Here is a 13,450-nt window from a genome sequence, read left to right on the forward strand (position 1 = left end):
AGATGAACCTCACAATTGAAAATGTCAAACTCTCAAGATGAAACGCAAATGCCATCTTCAGACTGGCCTGTATTCAGCTAACCCACCACAACTGCCACCACCCATGCCCAGCATGCAAAATGCTACTCCTCAAACGTTGCCGACATGGTAGTTCCGGCCGCGTTAATACCAGGGGCCTTGTCCGTGCCCAGAAACCGGCCCTTGAACAGCCAGATGAGCCAGCTAAAGACCTTCATGTTACCCATCTGGCCGGTTGCCTTGCTCTGGCCGAACGTAATGCCATACATGGTCTTGCCGTTGACTTTGTACTCTGGCAAGCTCCCGCCCTCAAAGTATGCCGGAAGGGCCTTGATGAGATGCCGCCTGGGCATCAGCCGCGAGAGCTCTATTATCCTCAAGATTTCCCGCATCGCCAACGACAAAAATGTTCTTGTAGCCGTCTGCCCGAAGAAAGGGCGTCTGCCTATTGTATCCGTTCTTGTCGGGCATGGCCTTCGGCACAAATGAAGTATTGGGCGTCGTGCCCGTAGTCGGCAGGTAAGACTGCGCATAAGCGTCTCGGTGGTGTCGTCGGCGTGCCGCAGTTCAAGAATGGTGTCTCTGCCCCTGGTCGTCGCCTTTGTCACGGTCGTCTTGGGCACGAGCTTGACCTTTATCCTCTCCAGCTCAACCTTGGTCTGCCTGCTCACACTCTCCGTGACGGCCAGCGAGAACGGCAGCTCATTGTTGTAAATAAAGTAAACCCCCTTATTGCCCTTCCTGCCATACTGATAGCCAATCTTGCCTGCTGTCTCGGCTCCAGTCATCGGCACGCTCGACCTGGCCTACGTAGATGATGTTGGACAAGATCTGACTGATAAGAAACGGCAGCTATCAATATATTTATAACTTCTGCATCTCAGAAACTAACCCGGAATCATGGAACAATTATTCATTGCTTGATCTAAGATACATTAATTGATTCCACTTCCCGTGCGTACCCCCGATCCAATAGCCAATAATTCGACGTCGGTATCCCAATCAGGAAATATGGTCGGGGCCGCCGGCTACCACGCGGCGGAGACGGGCATAAATCCCCACTTCAATCTCCGCGACACCTATCGCAAGTCTTAGCGCCGAGTCCCGATCATTGCTGGGATAGATACAATCCAACTTGACCCTGGTGAGTTGAGCATGAGTAACCTCTTTACTTCAACTGCCTTCCATGGAATCTACTATACGTTGCCATGTAGCTGTGGAAGTTCCGATAATTCAACGTCGTCCGGTCGCTGTGTGTGGTAAGATGCTCCCTGTACCTTTGGAGCGAAATCCCACCAAGACCCGCTGGTGACGGACGCGCCGGTTAGGCACTGTTTGCTCTATTTGCCTTTAGCGGTCTAACTTATTTTGAAAATGATAACGCGTGCCAGGGAAAGGGGGACACTCTTGAGGCGTCAGTCGTGTGCCAGTAGCACCACTGATGCAGACATGACAATCTGTGGTGACACATTACGTCAGTCACGGCTGCACTTTTTCATGGCCTTTTTACTTCTTAAACCTAAGATGCCGCCAGCTCAAGCGCAGTCTTCTCATACCGGGAGGAGCAGCGGGGCAGGATAACTAAGAGAGCAGCTTACCACATAAAGCAGCAGAAACAGGTCGCACAGCCTTGATGTTCTACTCGAAGAAAGTAAAACCGGCGGTGGGTGTACAGTTGTTCAAGATAAGATGCTGCATCTAAATGTCTCCTTCATCTTACACCTCGCTGGCCATGATCATGATCATGACCTTGGGGTTGCTAGAAAAAGGAAGAACTCGTCAGCCTGTCATATTTGCCGAAAACTTTACGTGTCAGAGGCTGTGACAAGGGCAAGTGATATTGGGCTTGGAATAATGTTCGACATTCAGCTAATAATTCGCTTTAATATCAAAGGTCCTTAGTTTTTCTTAAGGCCTCGAAGGGCAGATGACCCTTATTTATATCAAGAGGCGGTCAAAGGGCTGTCTTAGGTGCCTGAGGCCTCCGTTAGGTCTTGAGCCCTTGTGTAACTATCGTCATGTTCAAGTTCCGGCCCGTGCCTTTATGGCAACGTGACATCCATGTAACAGAGGCTCGGAGAAGAGGAAATGGAGATGAAGAAAACCACGTACTCGTCGTCCTCAAAGTAGAATACCGACGCAACCAGCTGAGACCATATTTCTCCCACGGTCGTGTTTCCCGGGTCAATGGTGAAGGTGCTTGTCAGAATGTAGGAGCCCGCCGCACCGAACAGGATCTTGCCCTGGCTGCTGTGCAGCGCGGTCTGGAGAGCGGCTGTGTCGTCCATTGTCCCGTTTCGCGAGCGCCAAAGGCCCTGACGTGTATAATGTCGGCCACACCGGCGTCTTCATACTGTGGGTTTGCTCGCTCAATCGGGGCGCCCCCGGAGTCGAGCATGGCGGTTTGTCTCTGGAATCCTGCCTCGGCGAGGAGGCGGAGACCAACATTGATGTTCCTCGTGGTGATGGACTTCCACACCCAGCCCCAGTCCCAGATGGCCTGGACGCCGGTGACGCGGCCGTCGAACGACGGGCGCGACGACGACAGTGGCCGGTTTCCTGCCTGTTTGTGCTTGTTGGCACGGAATTATTTCTTGTTTCCTCTCTTTCTGTCGGTGAAGCCGGCTGGGCAACACTAACATGACCAATCACTTACGTGCCAAAGGGCAGGGGAATGATGCTGGACACGCGATACTTGTCTGGTGGGAAGTAAACAATACAAAATACCTAGATAATCCAGAAACTTTCGCGCTGCGACGAGATTAATGCTCGAAGATTGGTTTATCTTGTAGCTTGGGTCGTCACCACACGGCACCGTACCCCTGCGGCTGATTTTGTAGGATAGTAGTAGTAACTTTGCTAACCACTTTGTAATTTAGAATAGATGCAAGATTTAGAGGAGGAGCGTATAAGATTGTGCGAGCAGCAACGAGAGGTCGATCTGTAAGACTTGAAAATGTAACTATTGTTTCGACCCAGTCAAGACAAGCAAACCGCGTGACAATAACGCCTTATAAATGCCAAGTCTGATAGCAAAAGAAGATTTACTTGACCCATCGAAAAATACACGACTTGACATTAATACTGCTAATTCACCACCCAACACGCCACTGCAAATCCGTTAGCAGTCAGATCCATCCAACCTCACATCTACGGTCATATAGGCAGTGCTTTCTTTCTTCTAGTGTATTAGTGTATTTCTGACATACTAGTAGAAAATACTCCCGGTGGGTCGGATTACTGTTAACCCTTGTTAATATAGACGAGAATTGCCAAAACTCCAAGACTCTATTCGCGCCTAGCAGCGGCTATAATAATTTCGCTTCTCATGCTTCGACTACAACTTGCCCTAGTCGTTACAGCCTGCTACATATGTACCGGTGCAGGCGGGGGCGGGCATACTTACTCGTACAACTATCGTAAACAGCCCATGCGATCTGTAACGCTTCGACAATTAACCTATTGCTCTACCGCGTTATGCCGTTGGGTGGCTCACGCAGCCGGCATGACCAGCAGCCTACGTACAGCCTATTGGCTGGGTCGTAAGTTCGGAACATGCCATCCCTACCAGAGGGCGACGAAGCCCACTTTTGAGAGTGTAGTTAACTCGACTCATGGTCATGTCAGGTCAGGTCTGGTCAGAGTCAGGTCAGGTTAACTGCGCGAGCAACAATCAGGCGGTACGGATGCTGAGACGCGTAATTTCGACCCGCTATGGCAATGGGTGGATATAAGTGATTTTTGCCGTGCTTGTTATTAATGTATTAATCAGCAAGCAGTGGTCTCAGGTGCTGTTTGGTACCGGATTTATGCGACGCGCCTTGCGTCTGGTCCGATGCCCGGTCAATTCCCGCATAATACATACTTGACATGTCAAGTCCTAAGCCCAGAACCCGCTTCTCAGGTGGCCCACGCCTGACTCGTAAGCGCCTTACTATAACTACCTAGGTAGATTTATCTATGTAGTTATTGTATGCTAGTTCTAGATGGCACTTGATACTATGCTACTAGAACTGCTGCTCCGAATTGTCTTACAGAGAGAAGTTGTACTATATTGCTGGAAATTCCAGCTAGTCGCCCAGTTACACTTCAACATATTATATAGAGCTCACTTGATAATGATATTTATTTTCCAGTACCCGTAAGCAATTAAGTGGACTAGCCACTTTATGTTCGGTTGTTTTATCCGTTAATTAATTATTTATGCAACCCACATCTCCACCTACTATCCCAACCTAATAGCGAACCTGATATTTACGTGGCTAGGGATCACGGAGTTAACTCACTTCTAGACCGAAAGCTTGTAGTAAGAAAGGAATAATATAAATATACACATCTATTAGCCCTCCGAAAATGCAAATATCAGCAAACAATCTTACATATATTGAATTGGCTCAACCTACATAAAATCACAACCAAGTCGGCTACTCGTCAAAGCATTATGCTTTATCACTTGACTGTAGCTTCGTTGTCGCTCCTAGCAAGGGCTTCCCTTGCGACGACGATTCCTACCAATGCCTTGATACCTGCACTGGGTAAGGAATTTATTGACTTGAGTCAGCCCTCGGATGAGCTGCTCTCGATACACCAGCAGCTAAACAGGGAGAAATTTTCGTCTCGCTCTGAATTTCCACTCACTGTCGATGTGTACCTGAACATTATTACAAGTACAAATGAGGGTCAAGACGCTGTCAAGGTAAGTTGGTATATACTCGCAACATGTCGGTAACTTTCTCAAATCTAACATGTACGATCAGAATACAACCATTACCTGGATGTTGGACACGCTGAATAATGCGTACAAGGCCGGCCAGATCACGTTCCAGCTTCAGGATACGGCTCGCATTATCAACTCAACGTGGGCGGCTAATGAAGATGACGAGAATATGCGGAGCATCCTTCATAAAGGTGATAAGAGCACACTCAACCTATACTTGGTAGAGGCTCTTATAGACTGGATTGGAGGAGGCAATCGTGACACCATAATCATCGGAAGCACTACTTCCCCGGATGAGCTGCGATTCAAGAACAGGCTAAGCCAAGACGGCGTACTACTTAACATTGGCACACTCCCTGGAGGCAGCTTTGCAGATAAGACCACGACTTTGATTCATGAAGTTGGCCATTGGTTTGGCCTCCTGCACACATTTCAGGGTGGCTGCACGGGAGGTGACGGCGTAGACGATACTCCTGCCCAGGCAAATCCGTCTTATGATTGTAATACGCCGCGCAACAGCTGCCCTAACGATCCTGACATGGATCCTATCAAGAATTTCATGGATTACGGGTCCGAGTAAGTGCCCTGCTAAGAATTGCTATTTGTTCCTGTATCCAGCTCATCACTAACCACTGGGATTATAGTGCGTGCCGCTCCGAGTTTACCGATGGCCAGATGAAACGTATTAAAGAAATGTGGAACAAGTTCCGCGATCCTGCGGTAACACTGGTCCTGGAAGAGGATTTCTTGTACCAGATTCGGCGAATTTTCAATCGCATTCGTTTCCTTCCTAGCCTTCAGCTTGCTTTTACAGACGACGCGACTCTCAAGTGGCAGCTACTCACTCAGCTTCTAGCTGCTCAGAAGGATCTCACTGACAATATTGGCAAGCCAGATTTCGGAACACGGGTTAAGCAGCATTTTGCTGGATTTCGCGCGATCCGAAATGTCCAGTTTTCTATGGATAAGGATAAGACTCTGAAACTCGAGTTGCCTTTGCAGTTTAAGGAAGCCGAGGAAGGCTTGCTTAAGATGGCTTAGTGGGCTGGTATAAAAGTAATACCGGACTCGACTCTTCGTATTAGTACGGGCTATACCTAGTGCCATGTAAACGTGCTTCCCCTAGACCGCTAAAGAGCAGCCTATATATGTTACACGGAAAAGGCCCAACAGATCGTGAGGCCCAACAAAGGGGCCTCGCCGATACAGGACTTGTTAGTTACACAGCTGGAACACGTGCCCGGGCAAGGACCATAGGCCCGGGCGTTCCTTTCATGTATATAAGGCGGTCACCCTTCTCTTCCTTTCTCGTAGCAACTCAGGACCTTTGACATCCTACGAGATTATTATTGAATTGAACCCTTTATCGCTCCAAGCCTTCATAATTGAACCCTTGTCACAATATACGAATACAAGTCAAGCCTTGAGCTTTCTCTCCCTATATTTTCCTTTCCTTCTTAGTTTTAAAGAGACAATAAAATGTAGCTATATATCAAACACATGTAACGGCCAGGGTTGCCAGAGATGAACTCACCTGACCTCTACTTAAAAGCTCAGATAGTTGGAGCTCGTAGCAGTCCACCACCAGTTTCTGGCCTGCTGGTGCCTCGTCCCACACATTGGCAGCAGAGGAGACGACTTCAGAGTGCTCCATGGCCGCCGGAATGGTCTTCAAAGCCTTACAAGTTACGACCCGTTTACATCACGGGGGTTACTAGCCAACAGAATTGCAATGATGCAACTATGTGAGGGACCACGCGAGAGGTCTACGATGAAGGCGCAAGAGCTCGTGATGTAGCTTGACAAGCGTGTATTGCAAGAGAAAAACTTGAACATGATGCAAGAAGAAAAGAGCCGAGTAGCAACAGTGATGTCCCTGCCACCTGGCCTCACACGTGACTCCGTCTCGGCGACCGGCAGATTCAGCCAACGACCAACCATCTCACGACGTGCGTTTTCAGGAGAACAGTCATGTTCAATGTTTCAACACAAAGTCTCACTCAGCCTTCTGCAACCTTGTGGCACCCTCTGAGCTAACGACGCCCTGTTTTGTTTCTTCACAAGCCAGCCAACGCAGGATAAGATGACTTTTGGGCCGCACAAGGCTGTCGCTCCCCCTCGCATTCGAAGACTGCTGGCTGCCAGCCAAAGTCCATCTCAATTCTACTCGGCAAGTCACACGCGCCTTTTATTCCATACGCCCTTCAGACCACTCGTCTCGTCTATCCTTGGGAGGAGAAACTCTTCTTCAGTGTCGCATTCAATTCGAGTACCGGAGACACTTCCCGTGGACGTCCCCGTTGATGAGGAGAAAGTTCCACGTTACAATCCAGAGGCTTTCTACCCTGCAAACCCGGGAGACGTTCTGGATAGCAGATTTGAACTGCTGGCCAAACTCGGCTGGGGAACGTCATCCACTGTCTGGCTTGCCCGTGATAATGAATGGTAACTTGGCATTTCCCATGCATCTTTCCTTCATCCCCCTCCCCCATTCGATTTTATTTTATTCAATTCTCATCTGCGCTTACGCTCAATTGGTAGCTAACACTATGGCTGCTAGGAACCGTTGGACAAAGTCCAACAAGTTTGTCGCTATCAAGATCTGCACTTGTAATGTCGTGCAAAACGAGAGCCCGCACGAGTTGGATATTTCCATTCACCTCTCCTCATTCAAATCACAACACCGAGGACGAGCCATTTTAGGGACAGCTATTGAGAGCTTCGGGTTAGATTCACCCACTGGCTCTTCGCACCTGGCCTTGGTTTTTGAACCTATGAGGGAACCGCTTTGGTTATTCAGGAGGCGCATCATGGGCCAAGATAAGGCCACGCGTTCATGGATGCCTCTAGTAAAGGGATATATCCAGATTCTCCTCGAGGGGCTTGATTTTTTACACCAAGAGGGCCACATCATCCATACCGGTACGCTGTCACCTCTCATATCTTACCCTTGCAAACACTTGGTTTATTCACTCCGCCCCCAGATCTAAAACTCGACAATATCATGGTCACCTTTGAAGATCAGTCTGTTATTGAAGAATTTGTCCAAGGACAGATACATAACCCAATGGCCCGAAAGACAGTCGGGAATCGGACAGTATACAGGTGCCATAATAACTTTGGAGATATTGATGGCAAGGAGGGATTGAAGAATATGTACCCAAAGATCACCGACTTTGGCCTGGCACAGCGAATGGACAACCCCGGACCCCATATCCATCCGATACAACCTGACGATTGCCACGCCCCAGAGGTGATTCTTGGGGTGGGATGGTCTTATAGCGCCGATATATGGAACTTTGGCATCATGGTAAGTGCCTCCCGAGTTGAAGTGCTTCACTTTGTTCTTAACCACCCAAGGGACTGGACCATGCACCTCACGGGGCAGTCGTTGACTAGAATAGGTTTGGGACTTTCTCGCGGGCCAAGGGCTTTTCCAGCAGAGCAACTCCCGTCCATATTCCCCAGTAGAGCACCTGGCGGAGATGATGGCCTTACTTGGCCCTGTGCCGCCGATACTGATACAACGCGAGAGAAGCATGCGGCAATGGCAGTGGAGTCCTAGGGTACGCAATGCTCGCGGCGAATTGTCTAGCAACGCTGCCGAATTTTACGGAGGCCCATTCTTCACTGATAAAGGTAACATTGTGTTGACTACTGGCCACCTCCTTTGCTAGCACTCTGACTAAAGAGCCTTTAGGTGAATTTATACGCAACGATTTGGTCCCCTATACAAGAAGTTTGCAAAGTGAAATGCCCGATTGCATTCCAGAGGACGAAGCAGACCGCTTTCTTAAATTTATGAGAAGGATGCTGTGCTGGCTTCCCGAGGAACGCGCAACGGCTGGGGAGCTGAAGAACGACCCTTGGCTAAACGATTATATTTAAGGAAAATAACAGGGTGGCATGGATGGTAGCCTCGTAATGCCGGTATGTACGCAATGGAACTTGATGGACAAGGGGCAGATTCTTCCTCAGGCTTACACAACAACAAAGAAAGGTATCGCGAGAGCACGGAGATAAACTATTAGCGAGGGCTATCTCAGTCACTAACCCTTATTAACTTCTTATATTTATAAAGACCTCTTAGAAAACCAAGGCCCTTTAATACCTTAAAGCTAATTATTAAATGTCCATCTCGCACCCCTCATACTCTCCCATGAAAGAATTCAGTCTGAAAACCGCTCCCTCTTTTACCCCACTCCCACAAGAACCCGAGGGTATTCAGACCATGACGGGAAGAAGTGGCTAGTGTGCAGCGCGGCATTCTTCGACACTGGAAAACCCGTACCGTTTCTTCAACTCGGGCAACTCTGCTGCGAGGGGAGATCCCGGGCCGAATAAGTCGCAGAAGCGTTGCGACCCGCAATTCTCCTCCATGACGATGCGAGGGAAATAGACTTTTCGTTCAATGTAAGAAGTACAGGCCCGATCGGAGCCCTGCCTAGCCCATGGCAACTTTCCAGTGCCCGAGCCTGACGGGAGCTCGTGGGCATCGATACATTCCTGTGTCGTCTGGTACTTTTTATCGTTTGGGATTTCCGGGTCCCTGAAGGAATCGCAGTATTTATGCGTACCACACTCGGCGTCGCTGTACCATCCGAACGGCCCGCATTCGTGGGAAAAGGGGCCTGCCGGCAACCAAGGGAGCAGGTTTCTCTCCGCGGAACCGGCGGGCGTGGACTGGGGCAAGGCGCCGACCAGAGCGGCGGTGCTGGCGAGAACAAGAGCGAACTTCATTGTGTATGGTGATGGCGTAAAAGCGAGTTGTAAGACGAAAGAGTGGTGTTAGACTGGTTGACTAGACAATTGAGCGTGAGGATTGTGTTTGGGCAAGTCGGTAACGATGCGAGTGAAGCCCAGCTACTTATAGAGAAATGGCTAATGACTTCGTCGTGGTTTTGTTGGAGCATAATGGCAGTGCTCGGTCCATGAGTCTGATAATCATGCTATTACTACCATTTCCATAGTAGACATCTCGCGATGGGGGCTATGCTCTGTGGAGGCGGCGCTATGGCCGAGTACAGCTCAAGGATCAGAGACGTTTTTAAATGGCAAATTATGCGTCGTGGTCAGGCCAACTATAGACATGTTGCATGACGCGGCTGGTTTATAACATCTATATCGGCTGGGGTTCACAACTTCCCAAGTGATAAACCAGGCTGGGTGTCAGACAACTGCGGGTCACAAAAGATGCAGTATAATAGCGCTGAAGGCGCTAATTGCGGTCAATACGAATTACTATACATGGCCGTGATTCAAAGGTACGTGGGCTAAATGAATACGTCAAGTCTGCCTCTTGTATAAATAGAGGCAGCCTTACCCGAGAGTTGATGTGACACACTTATCCGCACTACTAGGAGGAAAAAGCAAAAGAGCGAATGCCGTCCCAGTACTTGCTCGAGGCAAAGGGGCAGGGAATTCATCGAGTACGAATAACCAATCGCCTTTCACCTCGTAAAACCACCGAACCTTGATGGTAGACCCATAATCGCGGGATGTCGCATGTGCGACTCATGCTCTTATATGCTTCAATCTATCATATCATTTTGAACTAATGCTCACCTAATTGGCCAACACACTAAACCAAGGTTGTATTCGACGCGCCAACTCGGCCCGATGGTGGTGTTATATTTTGCGTACTATAGCGTTGGACATATATTCGTACATGAACACTCGCTCCCTCAATTATATGCTTTCGTAATTGAAGCTATCGCTTACTATATTACGCAAAAGGAACGGAAAAGTTTGCATGTTCGTACTTGTATGTACAATTTCATAGAACTACGGTACTATGACTACAATACAATACATACATGCGTACGTGTACCAGTTACAAGGCCTCGTTGCCAGTCCGCCCTGACTACATGGCAGACCAGTATTTAGAAATAACATTCCAAACGCAATAGTCATTGCGGCTTTGTCGTCGGCCAGGTCCACTCCTGGCGTGATGTATCGGGTGATGATGCAGGTGTTGAGGCGTCAAGTCAACTTGTCTACCTGGAGCATAACGGACATTGTATCGCTTCGCTCTTGATGCATCAAATTGCATTACGTTACATGACAAACTGCAGGAGTCTGACAAATTCCGTTGTATATGAGAGCTCGTATCCGACTCAATAAGTAGCCCAAGCTCAGCAATCAAGCCAAAGCATCTTTCCTATCAGACTATTCTAACCTTACACTTGATTTATTTGCCAAGAATCCAGTCATCATGAAGTATACGGTGCTTGTGTCCGCAACCTTTCTAGGTCTGGCTCTGGCCGCCCCGTGGAGTAACCCGACGCTTGACGAGATCGACGGAGCTCCTATGGTACGGAGATTCTCTCGTCAGCCACAGCAACTGGGCAGATTTTTTTTTAATAGCAGAAAGCTAACTCTTGGACGACGTAGACGCAGCAACGCGTTTTGGAGATATTCGGGCACCGGGATATCTTTTGCAAAGAAAAAAAGGCAAGTCCGCCCATTGTAGCGCCTTTCGCCGAGAGTTCCTGTGGCTAATGCGATGGTTGAAAAAGATGTGGAAGAGAATTGATTGCGAAGTTCAACAGGGCTCGGTAAGCAGTCTCCAGACTACAACTATTTTTTATCGTGTGCTGGACTAATAATTAAGGTACGGCAGTCAGAACCACCGGTAAGAGATTCTGAACTATTTTCCAAGCAGGCGGGTTCTCGGCGGTTCACTAATGCAAACCCTACCCAAGACGGATGAACTTAGTCTGATCTGCCAGCAAAAGGGCGGTGTGAGTACAACTCCCATGCAAGCTCGCGGAGCAAGTTTGCTAATGCCGTGTGCAACCATAGTGCGAAGGATGCGAGCTAGGAATTTATGACGCAGTTGTGAGTCTCTGTACTGCCACGAATCTTGGAATGATTCTCTAATCGGTGCATTGAGCAATAGATGCGCTTCAGCTGCCAATATAAAGATGTTGCAGCTCAGCCCAACCCAGCCGCAGAAGACTAGCAAGCCCCAAGAGATGGTACGTAAATAAGCAATCTCCTTGACATGCAGAATCGAGTGCTGACCTTGCCAAGACACCTCCCTCGACTGCAGCATCGAATGGAAAAGACGAACCCAAGCAGTATTTGAGCATGGAGGCATGTCTGGCTAACCGTTTGCCTGGGGCAACAAATTGATAGACGGGGGGTTGGCGAATGTGGCAAAGGCCTAGCTTGGAGCAATTACTCAATTCATCTAATAACAGTCTTTGGTATTAAAGGTCCTTGGTTTTCCTCAAGGCCTTGAGGGACCGAAGCCGTCTATTTATACAAGAAGTCGGTGAGGACCTTCTGCCCTAATCCCGTGACCGTAGCCCTTGTGTAACCAACGCCATTTCCGTGTAACAGCGAAAGAAACATCCACAATGTCTTGTTCTGATCAGCAAAACAAGCCATATTTTGACTGTGGGCAGTAACGGTAGCTTTAGCTTACTTGAGCTGGCCTTTTCGTGCTTAGTTTGAGATAGAAAAATGACACTTGTTGAAAAAAAAATGCACAGTAGACCACGGGAACTCGACGAAAATCATTTCTGACTGCTCTGGTTAACGCTGGAGCGCAACCAGCCTTGCATTTCCCGATAGCTGTAAGAGGGAATATCTCCAACGGCACTGGTTCTGGCACAGCCTCATCGGAGGAGGAATGGTTCTAGCAGAATTCATGGTTGGCCACTGTTACCGTGGCCGCATTTGGCTGGATACATATGTGATTCATCGCCATCTTCCCACAAAAAATGAGGACTTGACGAAACATTTCTGGTGTTCTTTACAGAGAAACACCCGACCTCGCGAGCCTTCTTCACAGGCGGGCTGTGATTTTGATCTCATGGCGGTTTGAGTTTGCGTGAGGATGTTCCTGGGCTTCCAGCGAGAGTCGATGACGAAGGGGGCGTCAGAGCCGTAAGCACCGACGGCGCGGCTGTCATGGCAAACGAGCTGCTTGATCAAAGTTGACTGTTGTCGACCACATAGTGATGATAGAGCCATAGAAATGTGGTAGGAGAGGGAGGTAGAAGTCAAGGCCTCACGGCTCCCGGCCGGTCTCGGCCGAGAGTCTAAATGACCCGATGTTGCTCTTACTGTCTTGGGTCTAGTATAGTGGGGTTGTAGTGGGCACGCTATTTTCAGGACGATGCAGGGTTAGGGTTGTTGGTAGGGTTGGGGTTAAATCTAGGATGCTGCGTAGTAGATAACCCAATATTTGCCAGTAATAGCAAGGTCAGGTCGACTGGAATAGTCGCACCAGGTTAGGTAGTTGAGTACTAGTCAGGCGGTGTGCATTCTCGATGCCGCCGGTAAGGAGCGGCCTCATCGAATGATATGCAGTCAGCCTCATTCTTGTCTCACCGAGATGGCAAACGCTGTAGCTGAACGACAGAGCTGAGCCACCACGGCAGGTGATAAAACCACTACCATTTGGGTAAGACGGACCAGTAGCTACCGTTCAGCTCTTCCCCTGTCACAATCAGCCTCGTTTGGGGGGTCGTGTCAACACCAGAAACGGCCGAGGTGACACCACATTGATCAACAACCCTTCTCTATGCCGATGCTGCATGGCCCAGCAGTTGGCAGCCTCAGAATGCGGCAAAGTCTACTAGAGATAGTACTACCCAAGAGTAGTGCCGTCCTGCCGTCCCGGTCGGTTGGGCAACTTGTCAGGCAGAGAGCTCAGCCGCAAGCTCCATCAAGACCGCCAACTCCAAGTTATTCTCCTCTCCC

The 13,450-nt window shown here is 49.0% G+C and overlaps 6 protein-coding genes across 6 annotated transcripts; 3 read left to right on the top strand and 3 right to left on the bottom strand.

The window, feature by feature from the left end:
• Positions 1-122: 122 nt before the first annotated feature.
• Positions 123-806, bottom strand: G6M90_00g096210 (uncharacterized protein; the record flags this gene model as incomplete). Its single annotated transcript, XM_014691225.1, has 1 exon — positions 123-806. One exon carries the CDS (start codon positions 804-806, stop codon positions 123-125), a length of 684 nt encoding a protein of 227 aa, XP_014546711.1.
• Positions 807-1,734: 928 nt separating this feature from the next.
• G6M90_00g096220 (uncharacterized protein) lies at positions 1,735-2,306 on the bottom strand (the record flags this gene model as incomplete). Its single annotated transcript, XM_066131507.1, has 2 exons — positions 1,735-1,777; positions 2,131-2,306. 2 exons carry the CDS (start codon positions 2,304-2,306, stop codon positions 1,735-1,737), a joined length of 219 nt encoding a protein of 72 aa, XP_065987691.1.
• Positions 2,307-4,459: 2,153 nt separating this feature from the next.
• G6M90_00g096230 (uncharacterized protein) lies at positions 4,460-5,776 on the top strand (the record flags this gene model as incomplete). The annotated part of the gene is made up of 3 exons (XM_014691224.1): positions 4,460-4,714; positions 4,776-5,311; positions 5,380-5,776. 3 exons carry the CDS (start codon positions 4,460-4,462, stop codon positions 5,774-5,776), a joined length of 1,188 nt encoding a protein of 395 aa, XP_014546710.1.
• A 1,042-nt stretch (positions 5,777-6,818) lies between these two features.
• On the top strand, positions 6,819-8,623 carry SRPK_4 (Serine/threonine-protein kinase SRPK; the record flags this gene model as incomplete). Its single annotated transcript, XM_014691223.2, has 5 exons — positions 6,819-7,180; positions 7,296-7,657; positions 7,720-8,045; positions 8,140-8,374; positions 8,436-8,623. 5 exons carry the CDS (start codon positions 6,819-6,821, stop codon positions 8,621-8,623), a joined length of 1,473 nt encoding a protein of 490 aa, XP_014546709.2.
• A 360-nt stretch (positions 8,624-8,983) lies between these two features.
• Positions 8,984-9,475, bottom strand: G6M90_00g096250 (uncharacterized protein; the record flags this gene model as incomplete). The annotated part of the gene is made up of 1 exon (XM_014691222.1): positions 8,984-9,475. One exon carries the CDS (start codon positions 9,473-9,475, stop codon positions 8,984-8,986), a length of 492 nt encoding a protein of 163 aa, XP_014546708.1.
• A 1,474-nt stretch (positions 9,476-10,949) lies between these two features.
• G6M90_00g096260 (uncharacterized protein) lies at positions 10,950-11,617 on the top strand (the record flags this gene model as incomplete). The annotated part of the gene is made up of 6 exons (XM_066131508.1): positions 10,950-11,048; positions 11,129-11,188; positions 11,254-11,292; positions 11,358-11,369; positions 11,440-11,478; positions 11,540-11,617. The coding sequence occupies 6 exons, from the start codon at positions 10,950-10,952 to the stop codon at positions 11,615-11,617; spliced, it is 327 nt and encodes a 108-aa protein (XP_065987711.1).
• Positions 11,618-13,450: the final 1,833 nt, after the last annotated feature.

Source organism: Metarhizium brunneum, chromosome 6, assembly GCF_013426205.1.
Source record: "Metarhizium brunneum chromosome 6, complete sequence".
Taxonomy (NCBI): Eukaryota; Fungi; Ascomycota; class Sordariomycetes; order Hypocreales; family Clavicipitaceae; genus Metarhizium; species Metarhizium brunneum.